Source organism: Polypterus senegalus, chromosome 16, assembly GCF_016835505.1.
Source record: "Polypterus senegalus isolate Bchr_013 chromosome 16, ASM1683550v1, whole genome shotgun sequence".
Taxonomy (NCBI): domain Eukaryota; kingdom Metazoa; phylum Chordata; class Cladistia; order Polypteriformes; family Polypteridae; genus Polypterus; species Polypterus senegalus.
The window spans coordinates 100,642,703-100,659,119 of record NC_053169.1 but is presented as its reverse complement, the minus strand read 5'-3'; the positions used below and the strand labels follow the sequence as shown (position 1 = coordinate 100,659,119).

General features: G+C 43.5%; 2 protein-coding genes across 2 annotated transcripts; both read right to left on the bottom strand.

Moving 5' to 3' along the window:
- Positions 1–850: 850 nt before the first annotated feature.
- LOC120516419 (complement component C1q receptor-like) lies at positions 851–15,803 on the bottom strand (the record flags this gene model as incomplete). Its single annotated transcript, XM_039738066.1, has 5 exons — positions 851–915; positions 3,548–3,570; positions 5,671–7,409; positions 13,228–13,367; positions 15,752–15,803. Coding segments are annotated over 5 exons (2,019 nt in total), but the record flags the coding sequence as incomplete, so codon positions are not given.
- Positions 5,417–7,579, bottom strand: LOC120516587 (complement component C1q receptor-like). The gene has a single exon (XM_039738363.1). It carries the CDS (start codon positions 7,449–7,451, stop codon positions 5,667–5,669), a length of 1,785 nt encoding a protein of 594 aa, XP_039594297.1. The 5' UTR covers positions 7,452–7,579; the 3' UTR covers positions 5,417–5,666.
- Positions 15,804–16,417: the final 614 nt, after the last annotated feature.

Sequence of the window (16,417 nt, the reverse complement as noted above, 5' to 3'; positions counted from 1 at the left end):
GATTACCGTCTGGTTGATGAACTTTGCACGTCTCTTTTGGTCCTTTTCACAAATCTGTCAGTCTGGTTCAGACAATGCCCACGCACATCAAGACAGAGAGCCACCTGGTATCCTATTCTCCAGGATTTCATTCCTGTTATTTTGTCCAAGATGACTTCACTTAAAATCAACACCTTCAAAATATCCTACGTGAAAAATACATAAGAGGCCATTAAACTCCTTGACCTCTAAAACTCCCAAAATGATACCTCTATTATCTTACGAGGTCAAGGGACGGACTGTTACATAACTAATAAACGATTACAATAAAGTCCGAATCATAGAAATGACTTCGGTTTACGATTTCATTTTATGTCCTGGGCTTGTGTGTTTTGCCTTCCAAGTGTTCATAAAACTAGGGATCCATTATTTCAATATGGCTGCTGCCCAGTGAGGTGCGTACACGTGGCCAGTGCAGCGTGTGTTAGGGGGCTCAGTTGGTGCTTTTTCTGTTTACTTACTTTGTCAAAGATGAAGATATGACATGTGGAGGTCCGCTTGTACTTTACACATGGAGCGACTCTGCATAAACAGGACACGGCAGACATCCTCCATTCATGACCCCGTCTGCAGCCGTGTGCGTGCGCTCAGTCTTGGAGGGTAGACGCTCTTTTAGTTTCGAAAAGATTTTGGACTTGAAATGTATTATTATCTTAGCAATAAGAACACATTCAACATACAGAAATAATGTCTAGGGAAGAAAACAGAATCAGATGTTCACAGGAGATTCAAAAGTTATGCTGTTACCCCCAGTAAGTGCCATTAAACAACGACACATTCCTATTAGTTTTATTTTCAATAATATTTGTTATCACAGGAGGTTCCTTCTTAATCCTTTATATGTCTTTCTCACATGACAGATCAGAATTAGAATCGCTCTTCCTAAGTCTTCACCTTCAAAGACGTGATCCTTGATAAAGAAATGAACCACCTGACAAAGAGCCTGCCTGGGCCTCGGCTGAGAGGCAAAAAACAAAAAACAAAAAGCAGCCGGCATTAGAACAATAAGTGGGCACCGGCTCACACTTCCACCTTTAAAAGCTTCCCTCCATTGTTTAAACTGATAAAAATGATGGTATAACGCAAGGAAAGTTTACATTTATTGGGCAATTAAGAACTCATTATTGGATAGACGAGTAAAGAGGCCTGCTGGAAAAGTAAGAAATGTCTGGGTGTACCAAACAACTCAAATATCTGTTTGTTTGTTATGTATGAGAGTAAATCAAAAGGTAAGGATACGGTAACCGCAATGGATAACTAAATAGAGAGATAAATAGATGTGAAAAGCACTACATACTAAGATGACAAGGCACAATATAATTGAGTAATAGATGGGTACATAAAAGACACCAAATAATTATGGAGTAATAGATTGGAAGGCATGAATAATAAAAAAAAAAGATAGATATTTTGGTATAGTCGGCAGGATCACAAAATTAGATAGATAGATAGATAGATAGATAGATAGATAGATAGATAGATAGATAGATAGATAGATTATATGAGAGGCACTATATAATAGATAGATAGATAGATAGATAGATAGATAGATAGATAGATAGATAGATTATATGAGAGGCACTATATAATAGATAGATAGATAGATAGATAGATAGATAGATAGATAGATAGATAGATAGATAGATAGATAGATTATATGAGAGGCACTATATAATAGATAGATAGATAGATAGATAGATAGATAGATAGATAGATAGATAGATAGATAGATAGATAGATAGATTATATGAGAGGCACTATATAATAGATAGATAGATAGATAGATAGATAGATAGATAGATAGATAGATAGATAGATAGATAGATAGATAGATTATATGAGAGGCACTATATAATAGATAGATAGATAGATAGATAGATAGATAGATAGATAGATAGATAGATAGATAGATAGATTATATGAGAGGCACTATATAATAGATAGATAGATAGATAGATAGATAGATAGATAGATAGATTATATGAGAGGCACTATATAATAGATAGATAGATAGATAGATAGATAGATAGATAGATAGATAGATTATATGAGAGGCACTATATAATAGATAGATAGATAGATAGATAGATAGATAGATAGATAGATAGATAGATAGATAGATAGATAGATAGATAGATTATATGAGAGGCACTATATAATAGATAGATAGATAGATAGATAGATAGATAGATAGATAGATAGATAGATAGATAGATTTTGGTATAGTCAGCAGGATTACAAATTTAGATAGATACCTTACACAGAGTCACCTTACATAAAGGCATCAGCCAAATGAACATATCTATCTTATGATTGATCTGACTTGTTTGAGCCTGTAGTTCAGATCTATCTATTTATTATATAGTGCCTTTCATATCGATAGATAGACCAGTCTATAAATTACAAACACATGTTAACAATTTGGATTGTGTTTCTGTTTTCGTTATCAGGTGTGACCACCACAGTTCATAGACTAAATTACAGAGGACCCTGACCTCAAACAGCATTCCATCTTTTCATAAATGGTTGAATGGATGGAAATTCTCCTTAAACTTGTATTGCTTCCAGGATTCCCTTTATTTAACATAGGATTTACTCAGAAGACTGGCATGACAAAATGGCACCAGCACACAATTCCACTTTAAGAAGCTCCACTCCATAGTTTAGATTTAATACATAAACAAAGGAAATGAATAAAGTCTTACACAAACAAGAAAGCCTGGTGTAAAAGAGTCTGATGAAATGTGCAGGTGTGCTGTGTGGACGCTTATTATACGATTGTACATTCATTAATAGGCTGACGCCTTTATCCAAAGCAAATTGCAACATCTGACATTCACTCAGTTCCATATCTTTTGTTTTTCCAGTTGAAGTTCAAGGCAGTGAAGTGACTTGCTCGGGGTCACAGTAGTGGGATTTGACTCAACAATCTCAGTCCAAAGCCTTCACCGGTACTCCACACTGTCATAGCAGAGCTCCCAGATTGGACACTGATGACAAAAGGTCCGTTTTCCTAAGAAGCCCCAGGAGCACCCGTTGTAAAGGACAACTTTGTGGTAAGCTGTTTTAGGGTACTCAGGAGTGGTGTGATGGAATCAGAGTAAAGTGTACTTGCCAGTCCTGCTGTTCTCCACAGTTTTCCTATTCCATGGGCCAATTGGCCTTACTAATGAATTGTTTTTATGGATTTCTCTGCGGAAAAAAGAAGTTTTGACCACCAGTCTTCAATCAGTGAATGGACGTTATTATCTGAGTGACACTTTACTCCAAGGTAGGTGATTTACAACATTTGAGATACAGCTGGTTACGTTTCCAACTGGAGCCCAGGCAGGTGAGGTGACTCTCTCAGGGTCACACAATGGTGTCAGCAGTGGGATGTTTTAACCCACAATCTCAGAGTTGGACGTCCAAACACTAACCACTACACCACACTGCCTGCAGACCTCATGAAGTCCCGTGTGTTAATTACCTGAGCTGATGGCTTCTTCACAGTGGGTTCCACCAGCACAGACTAGCAAACAGACTAAAATGCTTGCGTAAACAGACAGATGACTTTCCTCATTTTACTGAAATGTTTGTGATCCCACAAATAGAGATTTGTGCACTTGAAAGGTGGACTGACTTCATTCTAAAATGTCTGTGTCTCATCAAATAAGATCATCAAAAATGATGTTAAGTCTCCACTGTTGCAGAGTTTGAATCTCAGCTCGGGTGTATGTGGGGTCTGTCTGTTCTCCCTGTGTGTCTGTATGTGTGTGTGTGTGGGTTTGTCTCCCAGTACTCCAATTTTAATTCATCATCGTAAAGATGTGAGTGATGATAATAATAATATTAATAATGCATTTTATTCATATAGCACCTTTCCCATGCGCAAGGCTATCTGATGAGTCTAGCTGGTGTGAATGAGTGTGTGTGTGTGTGTGTGTGTGGCCTGATTCCTGCCTTGAGCCCAGTGATGCTGGGACAGGCTTAAGCTCCCCCAGTTTCACATACACACGTTATCATGGTGTAAAGGCATTTATATATGTTCTGAATCTTTTTACAAATGAAACAGCAAAGAGGCCACAACAAGCTAAACTTCGTTCCTCTGACATTCTCCAAAGTGTTCTGTACCATAAATGGAAGGAAATCCTAAGAAAAACAGATGCCCATTAAACTCAATGAGCAAACAAACGCAGTGTCCTGTTTACCCAGCCTAACAATTGAACACATGGGCTGTGCTGCTGAGCTCAAGAAAGACCGGATGTTGAAAACGTGACTCTTTATTAAAAGTCCAAACCTGCTTGCAAATGTCTTTGTGAAATAAAACACTTGTTTATATCTCGAGGACGAGCACAAAGGGCGCACTGCTGTGCATTTTACTACACTGGCCAGCAGTCGGATTAACACGAGCAGATCCTTTCAGACAACTGCTTATGTTTCAGCATTGCTGTTCAGTTGATTAAAAAGCATCTCCAATCCATCCATCCATCCATCCATCCATCCATCTTTGCACTAATTTACTCATCCTGGTTTTCTCCATTTAAAGATTTAAGGGACCCAAAGCCTATCCAGGAATCAGGTAGGGTTAGGACTCTAAGTAGGATGCCAGTCCATCAGAGGGCACAACATCCATAGTTACTTATACTTATGGGCCAATTTAGAGTCACCAATCAACCTAACATGCATAGCTTTAGGATGTGGAAGGAAACCACAGAAGATGGAGAAAAAAAAAAAAACACAAAGACATTAGGAGAAGGTGCAGACTTCACAAAGAAGAAGGCTGGGCAAGAAAGCAACCGCAGTGACCTGGAGAAGAGAAGCTGAGGTGCCACCGCATCAGGCCACATTTAGAAAAACACAAGTCCTTCACCAAGGCAAATATTCCAATATGAAGATAATATTCACTTCTAAGCATTTTCAAAAAAGTTCAATCGCAGTAAAGGTCAGCAGGGTATTCTCTAGTTTGACATTTCACTGATAAAAGTTTTTAAGCACCTTCCATAAAATAAAAAACAAATTAAAAAGATTCTGATTGTTGTATTGTGTGTATAAGTGTTTGTAAATTGATAGACAGACAGATGTGAAAGGCAATATATAATAGATAATAGACACAATTAAATTGATTGATAGATGGATAAAAAAAGATATGAAAGGCATTATGGAGTAATAGATAGATAGATAGATAGATAGATAGATAGATAGATAGATAGATAGATAGATAGATAGATAGATAGATAGATAGATAGATAGATAGATAGATAGATAGAAAGGGCACTACACATGACAGACTTGTAAAGATATCTTCCCTATAAACAATAATAGTGAAAAGTGAGATGCGGAAGAAAGTCAATATTAATTGGTTAAACACTGGAAAATAAAAATGTCTTGCTAAATATTTAGCCAAAAAAAACAAAAACTGCCTTGTGATTTATTCTTTTAAATTAAGCTCCCACTTGCAGACTCGTTACATCTTATTGAATGGTCTCACCCTCACACGCTTGCATTATTACAGACAAATCCCCAGTGACGCCCCTGTGCCCCCCTCTTAACCCTAACGTTGTGCCCGCATTGTCTCCATTCCGTTATCTACACCCTGGGTTCTTCTATTGCCAGGTCCCGCGCTTTAAGGCGCTATACTGGTCAGGTCACACGTGCTCCTCTGCAGAGCCCGTCGATATGGCTAATTTCCCGTTGCTGTTGTCCGCTTGTTTTTCTCGTTTTTTGCTCTTGGACGATACCCAGCAGTACTTGTCCGTGGCCACCTTCTCTTTCTTCTCGTTCTTTTCGTGCTTGTCAGAGTTTCTGCGTCGGCAAACAATCAAAGAGATGACGGCGGCGATCAGAAGCAGCAGGACGGCGGAGGCCAGTAGCACCGAGCCCAGCACCCAGGACGAGCTGTGGGGATCCACGTTGTGTTCCAGCTGAACGGCCCGTGCGGTAGTAGACACCGGCCTAGCGGCGAGGACCTCTGTGGCCATTTCGATGTAACTTTGCTCCTCATCATCAAGTTCGGAGAGTCCTGTCAGTAGCGGCGCTGGGGTTGTGACCTGCTGCACATGCAGTTCCCCGTCACGAAAGGAGCTGTGCGTCTTCGGATTTGAAGATGGAACGCACGAAGTTCCGTCCTTTGCGAGCTCGAAGTGCTCCGTACAGAGGCACTGGTAGCCGCCCTCCGTGTTCCTACAGCCCTGTTCGCAGGGTTTGGTCTCCAGACACTCGTCGATATCCACACAGACCACGCCGTCTATAAGCCTGAAGCCCTTAGAACACGAGCAGGTGAAGGAGCCGGGGACATTTTGACAATCTTGAGAACAGGGCAGATTGAGGCACTCGTCCACATCTTCACATTGTCCATTCGCTTTTTCATACCCTGGTTTGCACTCACAAGAAAATCCACCATGAGTATTTTTGCACAGCTGAGCGCAGGGGGAAGATGAACACTCGTCGACATCAACACAGTCCCTTTGGTTCTCTGCCAGGTCAAATCCATTGGGACATTGGCATTTGAATCCATTCAGCTCAGGCTGGCACTGATGGGAGCACGGGGATGACTGGCAGAAATCAATAGGTGTGCATGAAAACCTGTCCTGGTCTAATTGGTATCCATCAAGACAAGAGCAAAGCACGGACCCATTGCTAACTGTGCAGATGTGCTGGCAGCCTCCATTTTTATACTGGCACCCAGTCTCTGCCGAAAGACAAAAGCGATCCGACTTGCTCCAACTAATGGACCCGTCACTTTTAGCAGTGCAGGTCAATTGCTCCTTTTTCTCATCTGCACAAGACACCCGTGCCAGCGTGCCAAAAGGAAGCTGAAGCAGAAGTAAGTTGGAACTGGCAAGGGGCTTCAGGGAAAAGGGAAAGGTGTAGGATACCTCACCCGGCCCGGCCAGCCGGAGTTCGTCACACATCCCCCTAAAGTTAAACTGGCACAGGTAGCCGTCAGTGTCACGTGAACACGTCCGGTCGAGCCATCCGAAGTTGGCAGAATCGATGTGGTTAGAGGCGTACTGAACGGTCACGCACCTCTGGGACGTGCAGGTGTGGTACGGTTCCCTATGCCAGTTTGAGTACAGCGCAGTCTTACTGTCATCCAGCCAGGCAAAGCCTCGTAGCGGAGTATGAGAGTCCGTGCACTGCCCCGAGCCCAAGCGGAGGCCGATCCAAAACTCGACGTCTTTAGCGGGATTTGGGATTGAAATCCTCTTCAGGAGCCTAGCGACGTCCGATGCCTCCTCTTGTGTCTTGATTGTCACCAGGCTGCCGCCGTCGTTCACGCAGTTTTTCAGCGCCTTTTCGAAAGACGCGCGCTCCCCGTGCCAGGTGTAGCAGCCCCTGGAATGGCAAAGGACTTGCGTTTGCTCTGCCAATGCCGCGCCGAGCAGCAGCTGCCAGAGAACGGCGAAGAGCCACATGGTGCCAGCTGGCATCGCTAAAATCTATGGTAGGCTACAGGCGGTGAGAAACAACAGTCCGGGAGAAGGCAGCCGCCGCAGATCGCAAAGTGAGCGACAATGACTGGAACAGGATTTGCATTGCATCCTCCGAGCCGTCTGCATCCTGCCATGTAGATAAATCGCGCAAATTATAGGCTCGGGCGGAAAAGGCAGCAGCGTCTCCCTCCTCCCGGCTCGGGAGCCTTCTATGGGGTGCACAAATGAGGGCCGTGGAACACCAAAACGTAGCAAACTGGGGGCTCTGCCAGCCTCTGTGCACTGGGCACCCATACTTATGTTCGATCTATCTTTTGTATAACGTCTTTGCTATCTATCTATCTATCTATCTATCTATCTATCTATCTATCTATCTATCTATTGATAATGCCTTGCACATTGATTTATCTATTGTATCATAATAAGAGCAAAATTTATTATTGGCATGCCAATTATCAATCCAACTGTTTCAATCCATTTAACATTATTATTAATATTATTATTATTATTATTAGTAGTAGTAGTAGTAGTAGTAGTAATAATAATAATAATAATAATAATAATAATAATAATAATAATGACTGATCTATCAGTTCTCTGAATCCACTTCCAACACACAGCTGCTGCCATCATTAGCCTGAAAGGCAACTGAACCTGCATGTGCATGTGAAATAACACAGACCTGACCACAGGGAAGAACACACAGACCTCACACACACACCTGGGGTTTGCCCTTTTGCATCCAGGGAAGTCTTAGTCCACCTTAGCAGGCTCTGCAGAGGAGCACTTATGACCTGTCCAGTATAGCGCCTTATAACGTGGGACTTGGCAATAGGAGAATCCAGGATGTGAATAATGGAATGGAGACAATGAGGGCAAAATGTGAAAGTTAATGGGGGCTTTGGCACAGGGGTGTCACTGGGAATTTGTCTGTAATAATGCAAGGGTGTGAGGAGGAGACCATTCAATAAGAAGTAACAAGTCTGCAAGTGGGTGCTTAATTTAAAAGAATAAATCACAAGGCAGTTTTCTTTTTCTTTTTGGCTGAAGAGTTAGGAAGACATTTTTATTTTCTGTGTTTAACCAATTTATTTGACTTTCTTCTGCATCTCACTTTTTACTATTATTGTTTATAGGGAAGATATCTTTACAAAAAATCTAGCTGTCATGTAGTGCCTTTTCTATCTATCTATCTATCTATCTATCTATCTATCTATCTATCTATCTATCTATCTATCTATCTATCTATCATATAATAGATAAATAGGTTACAAGTACTGTAATTCACTTTTAAATACAGTGTCTTTCATGTATTTTACCTGTAAATCAGTCTGCACTCCGGCATTCATGAAGCAGAGATGGCTACTGCCACGAAGTGAAACGATGCCCAAGATGCTCTCGCCACACATGGAGATGTGCACTCACCGTAGATCCTGAATGTCAGATGAGAAGAAGCCAAAGATGCTGTGAGCAAGTGGAGGCAATGGAGGGAGCTTAGTGCCTGATATATTACTTAGCATCTAATTAGTCTAATTAAACTGATGGGTGACTAGGCTAGAAGACCCAAGTGACGTGTTGTATGGGTTTACATAACAAAGGCTTTGAGAGGAATGGTATAATCTGAATTGTCCAAATGAAAATCGACGGACCTCTCACATGACCATCCCTTTTGTTATTGGTTTCCCAATGTGGCCTATCATTCCATCCAGAACCGGTTCCTTTCTTGCCCCAGATGATGCCAGGAGACGATTTGGCACCCTGCAAAAAAATTAGAAAATAAATGGATGGAAAGACCCTTCCTTATTCCCACTGACGCCAGTATGTGGTACATGAATTACACGTTTGAACAGAAAACGTCTTGGCACACTGCGATCCATGGCCCTGCATTATTACATCGAGCTTGTCTCAAAACATGCTGCCAATATGTCTTTAAAAGCTATTGTGTGGTTTTCAACTGTGGGCCTACTGAGCGGCTAAAAATATAACTAAATACACAAAAAGCTAAAAGATAATTGTCAGTTTTCTCAGGCTGGGAAATGTTCAACAGTGACAGGATATGGCGGACATTCAGCTTCTTCCAGGCTCTAATTTTGCACTCAATTGCCTTTGCTTGGACAGTTTGCTCCCACTTCTTCATTTCCTTCATACTTCTTTCCATCTCTTTATTTAACTCCTTTTCTTCTTTATCTCCATTTCAGTAGAAGGACCTTCAAATCAAATCAAGGTATGCAAGTTGCATGGTCTCCTTGTGTTCATGTGGATTTTTCTTCAGATACTTCAGATTCCTCCCACCACCGAAACACTTGCAGGTTAAATCAATCAGAAGCTCAAATCGAGTGTGCGTGGGCCTCTTTCAATGCAGATTCTTCCATCATCTTCCAGAACATACTTAACAGAAGCTGCAGCCTACCTTAGCAGCTGAAGAGCACATCGCCAGTAATGGATCAGATTCCAGACTCTACACCAACAAGTGCTGTAAGTTCTAGCGGACCAAGTATTCTAACACAAACGTCAGAGAAGACCTACCAGACTTAGAGAGAACATCTAACCTCCACAAATTAGGTTGACACCTTAAGTCAATTTCAAATTCCTGTAGATGTGAGGAGAACAGCACTAACACCCCATTTTTGGGTACAGAATTGACACAAATTAGAAATGGATTTCCATAAGGAGTGTGGCCCGGTGGCACAGTAGTAGCTCTGCTGCCTCACAGTAAGGTGCTCAGGGTTCGTGTCCTGAGTCCACCCAACATGAAGTCTGCATGTTCTCCCCTTGTCTGTGTCGGGTGCTCCAGTTTCCTCCCACTGCTCATAGGCATACAGGTTAGGCGAACTAATGATACTAAAGTGTGTGTTAGGTGTGAGCGTGTTTGCCCTGCGATGGACTGGCACCCTGTTTGTCTCTGCCGTATTAGTTGTTCATGTCTTATGCCCTGTGCTAGCTGGGATTGGCTCCAATGTCACCCTGGCCTGGATTAAGCAGGTTAGAAGATGACATGATAAATCCAACAGGTTGTGGACCCTGTCCAATGGTTGTGGGGGGGCTTCAGTTCCTAAAGTTCCACCAGAATGCTGTATGACTAAGGTGACAAAGCAGTTTTGAGCTGAGCCAACATCTTTCTGTCGGAGTTAACCCATAATGAGTTAGAATAGATCACGACTATGGCAGAAGGAAAAGGTGTCAACAAAAACGGGCATTGTGGTGGCACATGGGGTTAGTTCTGTCACTACAATCAGCCAGTATCCTATTTTCACATCCAAACACTGAGTGACATCACTTCTAGTTAATTCAGTTAATTCAAAATGCTGCTTCTAGAATTATTACAAGAAGAAGAAATTACAAACACATAACCCCAAGTCTTAAGTCGTTGCACCTGCTCCTGGTTAAGTTTAGGTGTGATTTCAAAATCCTCCTTTTAACATCTAAAGCCTTAAATGGCCGAGGTCTGGCTTACTTATTTGAAGTTATAATTTCTTACAGACCAGAGCGCACATTAAGCTTCCAAGACGCCAGTCTGCTGAAGATTCTAAAGATTAATAAAATAATAAGGTCGAGCTTTTAGTTACAGGGCCCTGAAGCTGTGGAATGGTCTCCCTGCTACTATAAGAGATGCCCCCTTTAGTCTCAGCTTTCAAATCCCGGCTGCAGACACTTGACTTCAATTTAGTAGACCCTGACTAGAGCTGCTGATTAGCTGTGCAGACTGCATCTCTGTGTGGTAGTCATTAGTATTAAAACATATGCAATAAGATGGTTATAGTTCATTTCCAGCACTCACCTACTCTGTTTCTCTTCTTGGTACTCAAAGGTGGCACTTGGTGCCACTGCTTTACTGCCAAGTTGTTTGCATGCCTATGGAAAAGTCACTTCTGATGATGAAGGAGCACTGGCTTCACAAAATGCTTGGATCGTTACTTGACTGCGGAAAAATAAGGTACTGCAGGGTCTCACAGGGGAATGTTGGGGGCGCCAACCCGGTCATCCCTGTTAAATAAAAACAAAACGCGGGCTGCTATGCACGCCACTATAAATAAGTGTAACAAAACCAAGAAGTAATCAGTTTTCTTGTGACTCTTTGTCAGGTTTTGAGGGTCTCCACTCTATGGGGCAGTTGGTTCAGAACTGACCAAAGGCATTACAGACCGGAAGGGGCGGAGTCAAGTATCCTTACTGGGCGTCATCTCGGTGCTGCAGAAGGCAAAAGAAGAGGATAAGGTTAGCATGGGCACCCCCTTTCGACCCGTAGAGGTAGTGCCTGCTTCACATGAGCCTGGTGGGCAATCCACAGATGTGCATGCGGGACAAACTACATTAGCAAATCTTTAACTGCAGAATAAAAGTTAAATTTCAGCCTCCTGTGTCATACACATCAGACATCGCATTTTCATGGGTGCAAAGGTTTTCTTTATGTGTGAGCTTCTTGATTGCCCACACAACATCGGTGAATGGCAGAGCATTAAAGTGCCCATCAGTCGCAGAGGAAGTCAGCTGGACATTGGTGGTTTCCATTTAAAAACAAAAATAATCCGACCGTCTCTTGTTGATTAAAGAGTGGGTGAGGTCATTCTAGCATTTTCATCTTCTCCAAATCAAAATAAAGCCTGATTAGACATGTCCGCCCATATCCTGTCCATCCCATCTTTCACATTTTGCTATATTGCAGCCTCCGGCTTCAATCATTTCAATTCGTGACGTCCCTCATCAAGGAACACTCGATACCCCAGAATGACAAAGCAAAACTGAGATGTGAGAAATGTTTGGCAAATTCATTGAATAAAAATCTGAAATATCCCCTTGACACAAGTCCTCAGGCCCTTTGCTATGACACTTGAAATCTGACCCAAGCACATCCCATTCTTTTGATCATCATTGAGATGTTTGGAGCCCACCAGCAGTCAATTCAGTTGATCGGGCTGATAAGGGAAAGCAGACACCCATCTATAGATGGCCCACCAGCCGAATTAAAACCAGGCAATGAGGTCAAAGGAGTTGCCACCCTAAGCCAAACTGGGGTCTGAAGCGGAAAGATGAAGAGAGCAAAGCACAGAGATACCCGTAATGAGAACCTGCTCAGACTCCTCCGGACCACCAACTGGGCTGAAGTTTCACCTCAGTGGAAGATCAGCCTCGACACAGACAGATACAGGGACAGCCAATGTCCAAAACACACACACATTTATTTGAGTTCTGCACAACACCACCACAATAACTCACACGGCTCAGTCCTTTTCCTATAATTCTCTTTTCCTTCTGCCACCTCCACTCCTCTCTCACAAGCTCTGTCCACTACCACCCGACTCTGGCTCCCTGAATGGAGTGAGGCGGCACCTTTTATGGCACACCTGGATGTGCTCCAGATGCTCCCTGGTGATCTTCTGGCAGCACTTCCTGGTGCTGCCCTTGCACCTGAGAGCACTTCGGGCGTATCTGGTTCCTGTTCTGGCAACACGTCCTGGTCGGGAACTGTCCAGGTGCACCCTGGTGGTGGCCACAAACCCCCACATGGTTGAGTTTCCCAGCTCTGTATCCGTGGCCCAGATGCTATCCAGGGTTGCTGCCCTCTTGTGCACCAGGGTAGATATGGCCGCTCTCCCAGTCCTTCCCTTCTCGAGGTGTCCCGGTGGGGCAAAGTCCCTGGTCGTCTGCCAAACCTCATAACAGGGGAAACAAACACAACAGAGGAGTGGCTTAGGGACAACTCTGGGAATGTCCTTGAGTGGCCCAGCCTGAGCCTGGGCGTGCACCCAATTAGCTATCTCTGCTTTCCACTAACCATCCCCATGGTCTCCATCCCACCAGACGGATTTTGAGAGGATCCACAGAAAAGAATGGCAGAGAAATCCTCAAATTCAGGGGTGGGCAGCAGGAAACTGGTCATGTCTGGCTGCCAAAGGGGCTTCAACGGAGTGCTGACTAAAGAGTGTGAATGCTTATTTCAACATGAGAATTCAGTTTTTAATTTTTAATAAATCAGTAAAAATATACCATTCTAGGGTATTGAATATCGATTGATGAGAGAAAATGTAATTAAAATGATTTTAGAACAAGGCTGCGTATTGTGAAAAGTTCTCTATCTAGTAATCTGTTGTATAGTCTTTGTACACCTGCTTCAATGTATCTGTTATAAAGTGCCTTTCCTATCTCCAGTATATATTCTTTTTATAGTGCCAATATATTAATACATCATTTCTATAATGCCTGACATACTTATCTGTTCTCTTTATATCACACTAGTCAACCTGTGGCGTAGCATGCGCCACATAATTATGTATCGATGGGTGAACACTTCCTGAAAGACACAGTTGTCCAAATGGGGTGGGTTTGAGGATAAGACTGTAAGTGAATGAAAAGATGGAACTTTGGAGAGAGCAACATACAATTGTCCGTGACTGAAAACTGGAAGACCATTGCCGCGCCCCCACCTTCCAGAGCGAGGGACGTGGCTGGACGGCGTCCCTCTAAGAAGTTGGACGCCAGCCGCTCAGGGGTCGCGTAACTATTTAGCAGGAGGGAGTCTCGCTCGTCATCGGAATTAACCAGACAAATCGCTCCACCAACTAAGAACGGCCATGCACCAGCATGCACAGAATCGAGATAAAGCTCCTTATCTGTCAATCCTCTCCGTGTCCGGGCCGGGTAGGTGTCCCGTGTTGAGTCAAAGTAAGCCGCAGGCTCCACTCCTGGTGGTGCCCTTCCATCAATTCCTTTAAGTTTCAGCTTTGCAACCATACTCCCCCCGGAACCCACAGACTTTGGTGTCCCGGTTGGCTGCCCGGCGGGTCATGGGAATAACGCCGCCGGATCACCAGTCGGCATCGTTTATGATCAGAACTATGACTGTATCTGATCGTCTTCGAACCTCTTGATTAATGAAAACATTCTTGGCAAATGCTTTCGCTGTCGCTCGAATTGTTGGTGGGCGGGGCTCTGTCGTGCGTATCCCATGGTGTGTCTTGCGTGCCGTGGTCGGCCGCTTAGTGAATTGTTGGTGGGCGGGGCTCTGTCAGTTGGCGGGAGCAGCTCTGTCTTACGTGTGTCTTGCTTGCCATGGACTTAGTGAATTATATATATAGACAGCTACAGTATTCATATTCATTTACCTATCACTAATCTACTTGTTTGTTTCGTGCCTTTTGTACTTATTGATCTGCGCGTTCATATTGTATCTAGTGTGTAGAATCAGCCTCGACACAGACAGACATGCAGATCAACACTATCCCAAAACACACACTGTTTATTTTTCTGCTTCTTTTACAGCACTCACAGTGTACTAAGCACCACAATAATACTCAGTCCTTTTCTTCCTCCTCTCCTGCCACCTCCACTCCTTTCCCGCAAGCTCCATCCTCTGTCTTCCGCCCTTGGCTCCCCGAATGGAGTGAGGAGGCCCCTTTTATGCTGCACCCGGATGTGCTCCAGGTGCACCCTGATGATTTTCCTGCAGCACTTCCTGGTGTGCCAGAAGTGCTGCCATCCAGGGCTTCGGGATCATTCAGGCGCCCCCTAGTGGTGGCCACGGTCCCCAACAGGGTTGAGCTTCCAAGCTCCAAGTCTGTGGCCCCGATGCCATCCAGGGGGACTGTCACCTTGCATTCCAGGGAAGGTATTATCCCTCTCCCAGTCCTTTCCTTCTCCAGGCGTCCCGGTAGGGCAAGGCCACCCTGTCATCTGCCACACTATATATTAACCAATCCTTTTATTTAGTGCTTTTCATACTAAACAACAGTATAGATTTAGTATGCAGTGCCTTTCATATCTATATATATTAATCTATCCTTTTGCATTTTGCCTTGAATACTTACAGTATATATCTGTCCTTCATAAAGTGCCTTTCAAATATATGAACTAACTACAAATAGTTTCAGAGAATTACTTTCATGATGTTGCTTTTCATATGTATTGTGAACTCTGGCCCGGACACACACAGACGGACAACATAGTTCCACCCAACACACGTTTATTTATACAATATTTACAGTTCAGTGCACTCACAAACCCCAGTGCCTCCAGCACCGATTCCCCCAATGTCCAGGCCACACAGTCCTGTGCCTCTCTTTCTCTTGGCCGCCTCCAGTCCTCACTCCAGCTCCATCCTCTTCCACCTGACTCCCGCCCATGACTGGAGAGAGGCGGCCCCTTTTATAGGAACCCGGATGGGCTCCAGCAATCTCCGCGGACACACCCCGTGTGGCGGAAATGCCGGCTGCGCACCCGAAAGCCGTCCGGGTGTCCCCTGTCGTCTTCCCTCTGGCACTTCCTGGTGTGGCGGAAGTGCCGGGCTCCTGGGATAATCAGGCACTGGGCGCCGCCTGGCGGGGGCCACGGGTCCCTCAGGGCTGGGCTTCCAATACCAGAGGCCTCCAGCATAACCAGGGCGGACACCCCTCTTGGTCTGGAGGAGGCACAAGCCCTCCTCTGGTCCTCCCGGGCGTCCCAGCTGGGCTCCAGCCCCGGCCGGGGACCACAGTATGTATATTTTTCTATGCTTTATATCACGTCTTTCATATCTATATAAATTTCTGTCACTTTTTATGTATTGTTCTTTTCTTTCCTTTAAATAGTTCCTTTCTTATCTGTTTATCCTTTGTATTGTGCACCTCATACTTATCTGTCTGCCCTTCATAGAGTGCTTTTCATATTTATTTATTATAGTAATCCCGCCAACTACACCATCTATCTATCTATCTATCTATCTATCTATCTATCTATCTATCTATCTATCTATCTATCTATCTATCTATCTATCTATCTATCTATCTATCTATCTATCTATTTAATCCTGCCATCTATCTATCTATCTATCTATCTATCTATCTATCTATCTATCTATCTATCTATCTATCTATCTATTTAATCCTGCCATCTGTCTATCTATCTATCTATCTATCTATCTATCTATCTATCTATCTATCTATCTATCTTAGAGCACACATCTGATAAACATTAATTTCAAACCCTAAGTT

What these genes read in the sequence shown, in the direction of transcription:
- LOC120516587 (XM_039738363.1), bottom strand. Translation starts at nt 7,451, where the DNA reads ATGCCAGCTGGCACCATGTGGCTCTTCGCCGTTCTCTGGCAGCTGCTG.